Source organism: Musca domestica, unplaced genomic scaffold, assembly GCF_030504385.1.
Source record: "Musca domestica strain aabys unplaced genomic scaffold, Musca_domestica.polishedcontigs.V.1.1 5, whole genome shotgun sequence".
In the NCBI taxonomy this organism is placed as follows: Eukaryota; Metazoa; Arthropoda; class Insecta; order Diptera; family Muscidae; genus Musca; species Musca domestica.
The window spans coordinates 27,347,109-27,361,055 of NW_026712346.1; the positions used below are offsets into that span (position 1 = coordinate 27,347,109).

The 13,947-nt window shown below is 43.0% G+C and overlaps 1 protein-coding gene and 1 pseudogene across 1 annotated transcript; one reads left to right on the plus strand and one right to left on the minus strand.

Moving 5' to 3' along the window:
• Positions 1-766: 766 nt before the first annotated feature.
• On the minus strand, positions 767-1,268 carry LOC131804972 (histone H2A-like). Its single transcript, XM_059128210.1, has one exon. The coding sequence runs from the start codon at positions 1,227-1,229 to the stop codon at positions 855-857; it is 375 nt and encodes a 124-aa protein (XP_058984193.1). The 5' UTR covers positions 1,230-1,268; the 3' UTR covers positions 767-854.
• Positions 1,269-9,361: 8,093 nt separating this feature from the next.
• LOC131805122 (histone H2B-like) lies at positions 9,362-9,810 on the plus strand (annotated as a pseudogene).
• Positions 9,811-13,947: the final 4,137 nt, after the last annotated feature.

Here is a 13,947-nt window from a genome sequence, read left to right on the forward strand (position 1 = left end):
AAATCACTACTTCGTTTTATTTAAAATTATTTTATTTATTTCCTTATTATTAATTTAACATTATTTTATATATTTCCTTACTATTAATTTAAAAATTTGTGATTTCATTTAAAGTATCTTTTATTTTCATAAAATCTATTTATTATTCGAAATTTCTTTAATTTATTTCCAAATATTTTCATTTAAATTTCATTAAATTTTCATTAATATTTGCCTCAATTTTTAAAAATTTTCTTATTTTATTTTAATTTAGTTGTTAATTTACGTTATTTTATTTTTCTTTGTAATTATTTCGTTAATTTTCATTTCATTATGTTACTTTTATTCTATTTTTTGTGTCTAAAATTTTCCATAGCACCACAACGTACTTTTATTTTCATGTATGCGTCGATTTATTTCCACCAAAACACTACTTTGCCGCCAAACTTCCCTTGCAAATCGTCTACTTTGTGCCTTCACCAAGAATGCGCCGGGGTACGATTTTTTCACATAAAATTACTGCGAGCCACCACCAATGCAACATGCTTCTTCTTCTTCTTCCTCATAGTATACATACTCATTTGGTGACGCCACGATCTCTCTCTCTCGTGCTCTATTCCTGAAATCATAAGAGACAACAACAACGACAACACAAATATGCAACTGACAACGAAAAACAGTTATTCTGCCAACGTCTCATACAAAATTATTGAGAATTTTTATTTTTTTTCATACAAATGTAGCTTGACGCAATTTTCTTTCTCTTTTAAAATATTTTTTGTCGTCCTGAAAAGGACGGATTGGTTGATTTTTCTATGGAATTATACGATGGTCTGTATTCTTCTTCTTCATTCCATAATACCTTTCGAAATAATTTAGGCTTTCTTTTCGGTCTTCTTGGGCAAGAGAACAGCTTGGATGTTTGGCAATACACTACCTTGGGCAATGGTAACGCCAGACAGCAATTTGTTAAATTCTTCGTCGTTACGGATGGCCAATTGCAAGTGACGGGGAATGATACGAGTCTTCTTGTTGTCACGAGCAGCATTGCCAGCCAATTCCAAGACTTCAGCAGCCAAATATTCCATGACAGCGGCTAAATAGACGGGAGCACCGGCACCAACACGCTCAGCATAGTTGCCTTTGCGCAACAGACGATGGATACGACCGACGGGGAATTGAAGACCAGCACGATTGGAACGGGACTTTGCCTTTCCCTCAACTTTGCCACCTTTACCACGACCAGACATTTTCACTTTATTTTAGTTTTGAACACTTCACTTAAGCACTGCAAAACACAAATGATAAAAATTTTCGCTTTTGCTTTTACTTTGCTTTTAAATTTGCCATTTATTTGTTTTAAATTGTCAGATTATACATTATATACTTAATGGCTACAGTATAAAATAGATTAGTAAATAAACATTCTCCTTTGCTATAGGGCTTACAATGTAGGAGACTACGATTATATTAGTGCCGCATTTTTATGCTAAGCAATCATTAAATTATTTTAGTGTTTTAACAACATTCGTTGGTATAGATATGCCTTAAAAGTTAAAAAAAAAGGCTAATACAAAAAAAATTAAAATAAAATAAAAACTTAAATCTACCTTAAAACTATAAAAAACTTAAAACTAATCTATTTACAATTATATTATTACTGAGCTGTGTTGTAGACAGGCTCAGAGTCAGCGTCAAATCTGTTATACCTACGATGGTAGTACATTAGGCGTTCATCATCGTAGAGCAATCCTTCGTCGCGTAATTTTAGTAGAGCTGCGGGTGGCAGATGCTTCCTTCTTTGAATATTGGGGATTTCCTCTTGGTAGTCCAGGAATTGTTCCACTATCCCATTTTCCACGTTTTGGCTTCTCTCCAGAAAGCTTAGTGCATTCTTCATCATGAAGACGTCTATCCGGCTAAATTCGATGGCGTTATAGATATTCCTGTTGAGTGGTCGTCTGAATATCCCATTCTCGTCAATTGTTGGCCTCATTCCTAAGCACGATGCCAAGATCCTCCTTTCCCATTTCCTTAATCTTTCCATTTGGGCCGAAGATATGTCAGCCCAAGCGGCAAAGGAATAGGTTATTATGGGCCGGATAACTTGCTTGTAGATAAGCAGTTTTACGTCCGGCGACAGTCCTCCTCGCATCCTGAATAGCCTCTGGTAGGCGAAATTCATCTTTTTGGCCTTTGACAGCACATAGTCCACGTGGCGGCAGAAGTCAAATCTGTCGTGAAGGATGATTCCCAGGTATTTCATCCTATCTGAAGTTGCAATTAGTTGGTCACCAACCTTGATCGTAGGGATGTATCTTCGGAAGCTCTTTGCTGTAGACTGAGGTTTGCCTTTGTAAACCACAGATACACACTTTCCAACATTGAGGTTGAGGCCCCATTTGTCGAAGTAGTTGTGGAGCGTATTCATGTACGCATTCAATCTCCTTTCCACTGTGCTTCCGAAGCGACCTCGTAGCGCCAATAAAATGTCATCGGCGTACATGAGCAGTAATCCTCCTTCAGGTGGTTCAGGGATGTCGCTGACAAACAAGTTGTACAATACTGGTCCCAGCAGTGATCCTTGTGGAACCCCTGCTTTTACCAGTCGTTGTTCAGACAGTTTGTCATCGACTCTAACCCTAAAGACTCGATCCTGGAGAAAGCTTCCTACCATGCGACAGGTTTGTCCATCGAATCCAAACGATTGCATTTTGTATAAAATGCCATGTTGCCATACCGTATCAAAGGCTTTGGTGAAGTCCAGACCAATTGCAATTGTTCCCATTTTGGTCTTGAAACCGTCCGTGACGTATGTTGTAAAGGCTGCTAGGGCATGGGTTGTGGAGTGCTTTGCTCTATATCCGAATTGGCAGTCCTTTAATATCCTCTTCTCCTCGGTGATCCTGTTGATTCGGCGCAGAAGGAAGTATTCAAGAAGCTTCCCAAAGGGCGATAGCAGGGATATCGGTCTATAGCTCCCCCTTAGGGTTGCGTCTGTTCCGGGCTTAGGAATTGGTACCACTAAAGCCTCTTTCCAGGCTATTGGGAAATAGCCAATGTTGAGGCAGTGGTTAAACAATATGGTGAGAAAAAGAATGATGGCTTCACCAGCCTTTTTTACAGCAATATCAGGGACCTTATCGATGCCATAAGACTTCTTCGGTGCCCTTCTTGCTATAGTTGATCCGACCATGTCTGGATCAACAAATCCATTTTCTTCCCATCGGTGTGTGTTATAGATGGACCCATCTGCTTTGAATTCATTGCTGAATTCAACAGAGGGCGAGTGGTTTCTAATTCCTTCCGCTGCTGTGTTGACCATGTTGCGGAAGGAATAGTCTATTGTTCCCTCGGATTGATGGTTATCCTGTATGTAGTCTGCCAGGATTTCAGCTTTTTGTGTATTATCCGAGGTAATTACACCGTTATTGTCTATAATTCCCTTTATTGGTTGCCGGAATGCCAGGCCAGCGGCTCTTTTGACCTTCCCGTATGTCTTCGAGTTCACCTCGATGCTTTCCAAGTAGCCCTCGAAGCGTTCTTTCTCGTGGATAATAATCGGTTGCTTGATTATTATGCTTAGGTTCCTTATATCAGCCTTGAGGATTGGGTGCGTCGTAATATTCCCCGTAACCTTTTCCGCTCGGTGATGAATCTTCGGATGTTGGGAGGGAGTTCTCCAAGGAAGGAATTTCTGACTTCCTGGGTTGGCACGTTGCTCTCTATGGCCGATCTGAAAACGGAGCTTAGGCCATCTACACATGCATCTACCTCGGCTGTGCTGACGTTTCTATCCACAGGAAGGATGTGCTCCTGCAGTCCTTCTTGTAAATGTCGTCTGTAGCGGCGAATCCTTGTTCTTTTGAAGTTATAGAACACTGCTTTCTCAGCTCTTTCGAAGTCTTCTATGAGCAGGCACATTTCTACTGCTCGATGATCGGACTCGAAGTCGTGTGTTGATAGTGGTCCATTGTAGTCCAGAACAAGCCCGGGCGTCCTCAGGAAATAGTCGATGTGTGATCCTCCTTGTTCGTTAGGTCTGGTCGGCTCTAGTGTTGGACACAGATCTAGGTTAGGACAGCTGTTGAGGAAGGAGTGTAAGGCACGTCCTCTCGTGTTGGTTACATCTCCTCCCCAGTCGTGGTGTTTGGCGTTTAGGTCACACCCAATAATAAAAATTTTCTCCTCGAAACGTGCTATTTATACTTTTCTCACACACATTTCTTCAATAATGGGGTGGTTTGCCTTGTGTGTGCCAGCTAGCTGTGACTACCTGAAATTCTTGTCGACTACAATCTACAAATTCTGTATAGCTGGCCGTTTTGGTTATCAGTCTTCAACACAACGTCATCGAAGCAACAACTAAGTGAACAGTGAATAAAAGTGAAAAGTGACCAATGGAACAGCTACCTGGACAACAGCTAAAGGACCAGGAGAAGAAGGATGGCTCGCTAACGGATACTAGCGAAAGGGACGGCTGCAGCACCGTCGAAGACCAGCGCATAGCGCAAGCGTAAGAAGTGTGGGTGCTCTGAGGAGTACGAATATCGCGCTTTCCAGCTGGAAACCGTGGTCTCCAACCTCCATGGAGTAATCCAGAAACTGGAGGCCCAGCTAAGGACTTTAGCTGAAGACAATGCCAGGCTGTCGGCACTTGTAAACAGCCGTGGTATTGAGGACTCCGTCAAGGCAGCCGAAGTCCTTGACGGAATGATGGAGGTGGAGTGTGTTGCACTACCGGCAGCCACTCAAGCTAGGACGGACGGTCCTACCATCAATGGGACGGACGGTCCCAACAACGGTAGGGCGGACGGCCCTGGCTGTAAGAGGACGGACGGTCCTTCAACGTCCGCTGCCTGCATGGCAGCACTGAAGGCCGCTCCGATGAAGGATGCTGCTCGGCCTGCGACATCCTCGAAAAGAACGGACGGTCCTAAACCGAAGCCTGGCACTAAGGCTTCAGCAGCAGCAGCGACCAAGGCTGCTTCCCCCAAGGCCCCGCTGGCGAATGGCTCGCCAGCTGCGAAGCCTACATCGGCTGTCCCCTCGAAGGATGGCCAAACTAAGAAGGCGACTCCCCCTATCACCATCTATGAGGCTGGTGTGAAGGAAGTGAGGACTGTGCTGGCATCGTCGCTCAACCCCCGCGACTTCACCATAAAGATGCTGAGGAAGGGTGTCATAACCCTTAGTTTAAGTAGCCTTAACATATACGATAAGGTCAGGACTCTTCTTGAACATAGGGCGTATAAGTTCCACACCTATACGCCAAAAGATAGGTTGCCTTACACTGTAGTGGTCGACAGGCTTCCCGGCGAATTCACAGCCGATGAAATTAGGGCTGAGCTAGGTACGCTAGACTTCCCAGTCTCCGTACAGAGTCTGGTGAACATTGCTCCAGACAAGTGGTTAGTTAGAGTAGATCGGAAAACCGATATAAATAAATTGTACAAAGTTAATAGGCTTTTTAGTCTTAGTGTAGTTATCCGAAAGGATAAAGCTGTAAGGGCCACGCGTTGCTACAACTGTCAACGGCATGGACATATAGCTGCCAACTGCGGAATGCCCCCCAACTGTGAAAAGTGCAGCGAAGGACATCCGACCCACCTGTGCCCCACGTTTGGAGAGGACAAGGAGACGGACGCAGTACCCAAATGCGTCAATTGCAAAGTGGAAGGCCACTCTGCAGGTTCCCCTTCCTGCCCGAAACGGAAGGCAATTTTGGCCACTCGGACCCAGAGGAAGCTGGAAGCCGAGTCCAAACAAAAAGCCAGGTCTGGCCGCATCGCTGATGAGAAGGCCAAGCTGACTTATGCTGGTGTTGCTGGAAAATCTGGACAGCCCCAGAAACCCACCCGGCCATCTACCACCCCCAAATCTCCTGCTGCCGCCGCTCGCCCATCTGGACCCACCCAAGACATTGGAGGACTGATGAGCAGCATGCCCAAGGAGTTCGGAGACCTATCGACATTAGCCAAGGTTAGGTTGTTCGGTCCCAGTTTTAGGCGTATCCGCGAAGAAAGAGGAGACGCGGAAGCTTGGTGGGCCCTAATGGTCCATATAGCCTTAGAATAGGTATGTTGAAGTGCGTTTTTCTAAACGTCAGCTCCATAGTTTCTAAAACTAGGAGGCACTTCTTGCGGAATTTTGTCCTAGAGCATCAGCCGGACATTATTCTGCTGGCAGAAACCTGGCTCTCTCCCAGCCAAAAGTTTTACTGCCAAGGTTTTAAAATCTATAGGCAGGATAGGCTGACAGGCCCAAGAGGGGGCACTGCAGTCTTAGTAAAAGATAGGTTCCGCTCAGAAAAAATCCCCATTTCCTCAGGGGATATAGAATCTTGTGTCGCTAGGGTCTGGAGGGAAGATGGGTCCTCCATAGCCTTCGCTTCTGTTTACCAGCGCCCTGTTGGTCCCTTCCAAATTTTGGATCTGGACCCCATACTTACTCGCTTTACGCGACAGTAGCGACCTTGTAGTTGGTGGAGGCCTGAACGCGAAACATCCCTTATGGGGTGGTGCAGAGGTCGATACCAGGGGAAGAGCAATCTCTGCCTTCCTTCTCGATTGTCCGGATGTAGCAGCCATTCCATCTGATAGGCCCACTAAGCCCAATGGAACGGCAGGGTCGTATATCGACTTCTTCCTGCATACGCCAGGCGTAGCACTGGCAGCGGGGAGATCGACCTCAACGACCCACTACTTTGAATCCGACCATAGGGCGATTCTCATAGAAATAGAGTCAGGCTCCTTACAAAATGGAGAAGTCAGGTCGTTCCACAACTTCGACCGGATGAATATCCGTCGATATAGGCAGCGCTTGCGCAGCGGCTTGGAGGAGGTAACTCTGCCAGCCGACCGCAACGTATCCATTTCGGATATTGATAGCTGCATTGAGGATTTAGGCTCCGCCTTCCGAGATGCCATAGATGCTTCAGTGCCCAAATATAGGGCAAGAACTTCTATCCTGGGCAATCTCCCTCCTAGGATCGCAAGCTTTATTAGGGAACGTAGACGGCTCTGTCGAGTGTTGCGTAGATCTGGTGATCCTGAGCGACGACTTGTCCTCACGGCCGATATCCGCAACCTCGACCAGATTATAGAAGCCAATATTCGCCTATTCGAAAACGAAAGGTATAAAGGCTTTCTCGAGGGAATTAGGGTCAATTCCAAGTCCTATGGCAAGGTCAAGCGAATGGCTGGCCTTGCCCCTCGAGATCCAGTCAGTCCCCTTGTAAACTCCTCTGGCGTTAGGATCAGATCGGATGAACTTAGGGCAGAGATGTTGGCGGACCAGGTGCAGGGAACGCTTCGGCATGAGGGAGCTTCGGTCGACGATCCTTTTCAGCGTCAAGTCAACTTGGCGGTGGAAGGGATTAGAGACCATTCTAATATTGTGTCGTTTAGCAGTTCATTCACTGCTAATGGCTCCTCTGTGGACAACTTCTCTCTTTGGGAAGACGGCGGGTTTGTCTATCCCAGGAAGGTTGGTTTTGCGCTTTCACGCCGACCAGCCCGTAAAGCCTGCGGTATGGACCAAATTCCCGATGTAGCTGTGAAAAGGGCAGGAAATGTAATTCTGTCTTTTTTTGACAATCCTCTTCAACCATTGTCTGAATCTAGGATACTTTCCGACGGCTTGGAAGGAGGCCAAGATGGTTCCCATTCTGAAACGGGGTTCTGATCCCTCTCAGTGTGGCAACTACAGGCCTATTTCCCTTCTATCGCCGTTTGGAAAGTTATTTGAATCCTTTATTCTGGCAAGGATTAGAAGAACCGCCGAAAATAGGAGAATTCTGCGGGATTGTCAGTTCGGTTTTAGGTCTGGTCTCTCTACGACCCATGCCTTAACGGCTTTCAGCAACTTTGTTGGAAAAGGTTTCGACAGGAAGTACGGAACTATAGCCGTCTCCATAGATATTGCCAGGTCTTTTGACTCTGTCTGGCACGACGGAATTTTGTATAAATTCCAGTTGTTTGGCTTTGACAGCCAATCCTGTAGAATGGTCGCTAGCTTCCTTAGGGATCGATTCTTCAGAATTAAGGTGGGTGAGCGACTCTCTAGTCGCCGCCCTGTGTTGGCAGGGGTTCCTCAAGGTTCCCTTCTTGGCCCGATGTTGTACAACATCTTTTCCTCTGACGTCCCGGCACCCGCCTCTGGTGGTCTTCTCCTGACCTATGCCGATGATGTCTTATTAGCCTTTTCCGGTCCGCTTGCTAGGTCGGTCAATAGGCGCGTTAACGAGTACCTAGATGCCCTCCATCGGTACTTTGTTACATGGCGCCTAATGTTGAATGTAGGGAAATGTTGTGCTACGGCCTTCCTTGGTCGGCCAGGCATAGTTTACCCTAATTTTAGGAGGTTTCAGCCGGTTCTGAAAATAGGTTCGGAGCAGGTTCCTGTTGCAGACAAGATGAAATACTTAGGGGTAGTATTTCATGAGAGGTTCGACCATATTCGTCATATAGACTACGTCCTCTCTAGGGCTAAGGGTCTATATTTCGGATATAGTCGAATCTTAGGTATGAGGGGTGGTCTTTCCCACGATGTTAGGCTTTTGATCTACCGGCAGGTGATCAGACCTATCGTCGCCTACGCCTTCCCCGTCTGGTTTGACATTTCGTCACATCAGATGGAAAGGCTAAGGATGTGGGAAAGAAAAATACTCTCCTCTTGTCCGGGACTGCGCCCCATCCTTAGGGCAGATGGCTCCTATAGATCCTATTCCTGTAGGGCGATCTACGATAGGGCGAAAATAGACAGGATAGATGTCTTCATGATGAAGACTGGACTAGCATTTTTAGACAAATGCCAGTTTTTAGATAATAGCATCGTTGAGGGAATGTTTAGGTGCTTTGAGGGTGCGGACCAGCTTCGAGCTCGGAAGCATTTGCCTCCTGCGGCCCTTGCCAGGCTGAACGAGCTGGGCCTGCTCTTTGGGGATGATGGTCTTCTATTCTTTCATAGGAGATTTTTAGACCCGGATTGGAGTAGACTGGTGTATAACACTGCCCAGCTCACTTAAGTTAGATTAAGTTAGTTTAATTAGTTATAAGCGTATTGTAAATATTTAATTTTAATTTTTATTATCTAGTTCGTAAGTTTCCCTCAGCCCTTTTTTGTTATGATTCTACTTTTCGGGGCATAATTTAAGTAGTAGCCTTAAGGCTTAATGTAGCAAGTTGTGTACACAATCATGTTGTGGCACTTTTAGTTAATGTAAAGTAGGCGTTGTACAAATGCATGTTTATTTATCGTTTAGCTAAGTTTAAGCCATTTTACCTATGTTAGTAGTAAGTTTTTGAATTAATAAAACGGCCATAGGCTAAAACTGAAACTGAAACCGTTTTGGTTATCATTTGTGAACAGTGTTAAAAGCGTTTGTGTGATTCAAAAAAAAAAAAAATAAGTGAAAATGCCTCCTAAAACCAGTAGTAGAGCAGCAAAGAAGGCCGGCAAAGCCCAAAAAAACATTACCAAGGGCGATAAGTCGAAGAGACGTACCAAGCGTAAGGAGAGTTACGCTATCTACATTTACAAAGTGTTGAAGCAATTCCATCCCGACACCGGTAACTCCTCCAATCCATGAGCATCATGAACAGTTTCGTCAACGATATCTTCGAACGTATTGCCGCCGAAGCCTCTCGTTTGGCCCACTACAACAAGCGCTCGACCATCACCAGTCGGGAAATCCAGACCGCCGTCCGTCTATTGTTGCCCGGTAAATTGGCTAAGCACGCCGTCAGTGAAGGTACCAAGGCTGTTACTAAATACACCAGCTCCAAGTAAATGTCTTGATATTTTTCATTTTGCGTCGAAATACTACCTTAAAAGACCCTTTTCAGGGCCACAAAAAACATTTCAAAAGAGATCATATTTTGTTGAAGCTACAATTTATCATTATTTAGTAATAAACGAATAAAATTCCATAAGAAATATATTTTTCTCTATACAATGATTTTTTCCATGCATTTAGCTAACTCGCATATGTACCTCTGTTTAGCCTTTGCATGTTTGCTTGGGTTCTATGCTTGCTTGTGCGATATGCTATAACAGCCATCGTCAACGTATATGTGTGCGTGTGTTAGTGATGATTTGCCTTGCCGCCGTTGATCAGCATCGAATGGGCATCATGTATGTGTGAGCATTTTGTTACAGCACAACGGCAAAGCAACGAAATATAAGGCTGAGGCAGAAATTTTCAAAGGAAAAAAAATTTTGATGGAAAATGTAAATATTTTGCCAAAATCTCATTTTTAGATGAAATTTGTGAAATTAAACAGAGAATACGAAAATATCAAAAATTTTAAAATTAAGTAGAAATTATAAAAATGACCAAATTATGGGGATTTTCGAGAATTATGACCTGTGGGTAATTAGGAAAAATTTTAAATATTTTATTATCTTTTATGACCTGGGTTAAAAAATAATCCAGTGGCGTCCACCATTATATTGGCTCAATAAAATTACCTAATAAGAACAGTAATTAGCGAAAGTAATTTTTTCCCAAAATTAAACACGTGTACAAATTTACTTATTTATCTAGGTAACAAATATATACGATAACTGTTGAAAATAAATATTTTTCTCTTTTTTAATTTAATTTGTAGCCCTGAAAAGGCTTTCTTAGCAGCTGGCATCTTTGCTGCTGCGGCCTTTTTGGGCTTAGCAGCTGCAGTTTTTGCCTTGGGTGCCTTTGGTTTAGTGGCAGATGCTTTGGCGGCGGTCTTTGCTGGTTTAGCTTTAACTGTACCGGTTTTCTTGGCAGCCTTTGCCTTTGTTTTGTCGGCCTTCTTCTTTTCAGCGGTCTTCTTGGCGGCAGAGGGTTTTTTGGCAGCTGCCTTCTTCTCACCAGCGGCCTTTTTAAGGGCGGCAGCCTTCTTCTTTTTGTCACCAGCGGCTGGGGCCTTCTTCTTCTTTTCGGCAGTCCTGGCTTTGGGTTCCTTGGAGGCCGAAGCAGACAATTTCAATGAACCAGAAGCACCCTTACCTTTAGTTTGGATCAATTTTCCACTGGTAACGGCACCTTTCAAGTACTTCTTGATGAAGGGGGCCAATTTTTGGCCCAGCGGCAACTGGGGAGGCGGTGGCTTCAACAACGGCGGCGTCAGACATGGTTATTCACTGTTTGGTTTATATTTCACTGTTAACACAAATACACTCACAAATGTATGTGTACTATTATTTTTGTTAGCGGCGTTCAAGTTCAAGTTCAATTTTATTGAGATTATATTCATTACATTTTTTTTTTTGGCTTTCGCCTAACCTTAAGTAATATTAAAAATAATATTTGTACTTAGCATACTAGTATTTATCTAAGTCTATCTTATAATTACGTATATACATACATAGGTTGCAGCAGGTATGCAACCTATACTTAATTCTAAAAATTAATATTATTAATTTATCTTTGAATAATTTCAACAAGAATTTTATTTCTTTTTCTCCCAAAAAAATAATCTTAAAAAGGAGTATCTTATCAATTTTTGTTTTAGATTCTTACATACTACTTAAAAACTAGGGACTTAAAATAATAATTATATACATATATACAGAGGACGTATCATCGGCTATTGTTCCAATTGGTAGACGGTGTTGTATAAGTCGAATGTTTTGTACCGTCGATGGTAAAACACTAGTTGGTCTTCATTAAATAAATGGCCTTCATTATTGAGGATTTCAAGGCTATTTGGAGGATGGTAATTTGCCTCCAATAGTCCATCAACATGAGGGAAGCTGTTTTCAAGACTTCTTGCAACCAAAGCGTTTTCGCAGAAAGTTGCTTTGTGTAGAAAGTTGAGAGCACTCTTCGCCAAAAAGACATCAATCCTTTTGAATGGGAGATCTTTATATATTAGGTAATTTGGGGGCAATCGCCATATCCCATCCTGACCTAAATGATGTTTTAGATTAAGGCAAGACCGTAAGATACCCCTTTCCCAGATTCGAATTCTCTCCATCTGATGGGAAGATATTCCGTACCAAACCGGGAACGCATAGGCCACTATTGGTCTTATTATCTGCTTATAAATTAACAATTTCACCGGGAGGGATAGACCGCCAGTTCGGCATATTATTCTTTGAAAAGCCCAGAATAGTTTTTTGGCTTTTTCTAGAATATGGTTAACATGTCTGACGAACTCAAAATTAGAGTGGAATACCACTCCAAGGTATTTGAGCTCCTCAGACACATGTACCAACTGTCCGCCAATGAATGGGGTTGCCTCAAACCCTCTAGAGCTGGGGTACAGATATTTTTTTAGACCTTTGAAAACAATGGCCTCGCATTTGCCAATATTTAGACACATTTTCCATCTGTAGAAATATACAGAGAGGTTCTCTAGATATTCGTTCAGACGTATGTTTGTGTTGTATGCATGTGCCCCCGAGGCGGCTATAAAAATATCATCTGCATAGATGAGAAGTAAGTCACTCACGGGGGGCAGAGGGATGTCGCACAGAAATATATTGAATAGAACGGGGCCCAACAAGGATCCTTGAGGGACTCCCGTGTATATTTCTCTGGCGGATGAATGCGAATCACCTATCCTTACTTTAAATTTCCTAGACTGAAGGAAGTCGTATACTAGTCTACAAATAAGGTGAGAAAAATTTAAACTCTTCATTTTGTAGACTATGGCATTATGCCAGACATTGTCGAACGCTCTAGAGAAGTCTAGACTAACCCCTATGGTTATATGCCTGCGATTTAGTGCTCTAGAAACATGATCACCTAAAACAGAGAGAGCATGAGACGTAGATAATCCTTTTCTGAAGCCAAATTGGCAATCAGAGAGTATTTCCTTGTCTTCAATTTCATTAGAAATATTTCTTAAAATGAAATATTCCAGTAATTTTCCAAAGACCGAAATCAAACTGATGGGCCTATAGCTATTCCTATTGGTCGGGTCCTTACCAGGCTTTAAAATTGGGACAGTTATGGCTATTTTCCATGCCCTAGGAAAATATCCCAAATTTATACATTGGTTGAAAATTATCGCAAGATTTATCCATGTAGAGTTGTCAGTGTTCCTCAAGACGATTTCAGGAACACCGTCAACACCACTGGATTTGCGATTAGGTCTGGCTTTTACTGCAGAACCTATATCTGCAGGAGATATAAGCCTCAGATTATTTATTGAACCACCATTTGAACCGTCCGCTAGTAAATTTTGTGAAAAATTGACTATTGGTGTCTTTGTCATAAATTCCCTCTCAATGCTGTTGATTGCAGAGTCTTGTGGACTAGAAGGTAACATGTTGCCTTGTATGCCGTCAGCAATAAAATTAGCTTTTTGTTCTTCAGCCGTAAAGATGAAGCCATTTTCTTCCACAAGATCTGGAATTGGGTTACGTTTACAACCTGCTGCAGATTTTACCTTGCTGTAGACCCTATTGTCCATTTTTATATTATTCAGGAAGTTGGTCCAATGCTCACATTCGTGCACTGATATCAATTCCTGAACCATTTTATTGAGGTTATTAATCTCTGCCCTAATGGTATCGTATCGACTAGGATTTCCTGTACGAAAGAGGGTTCTTCTTAGACGTTTCTTTTCCCTTATCAGATTAAGAATATTGTCTGGTAGGGGGCGGAGGCCCCTAGCACCAGGTGAAAATTTGGGGATGGTGTCGACCATGGCTGATTGAAAAATAGACGTCATCTTTTCAATACCATTATCTATTTCATAAATAGATGCATTTCTATCTGCCGCAATGCGACAAGCAGGTAATTGTTCATCTAAAATTCTGTTGAACCTACGCTTGTTTCTTTTTTTATAGTTGAAAATTTTGCGTTTTTCCCTATGTTCAGGGTCTATTCCATGCACTTGCATTACAATAGCTAGGTGGTCTGAATTACAATCAATAGTACTCAGCCCCAGCCCACTATTATCATCGATGGATATGCCCAGCGAAGCTATACATATGTCTATATAGGTACTACTGTCCCTACTTATCCTAGTC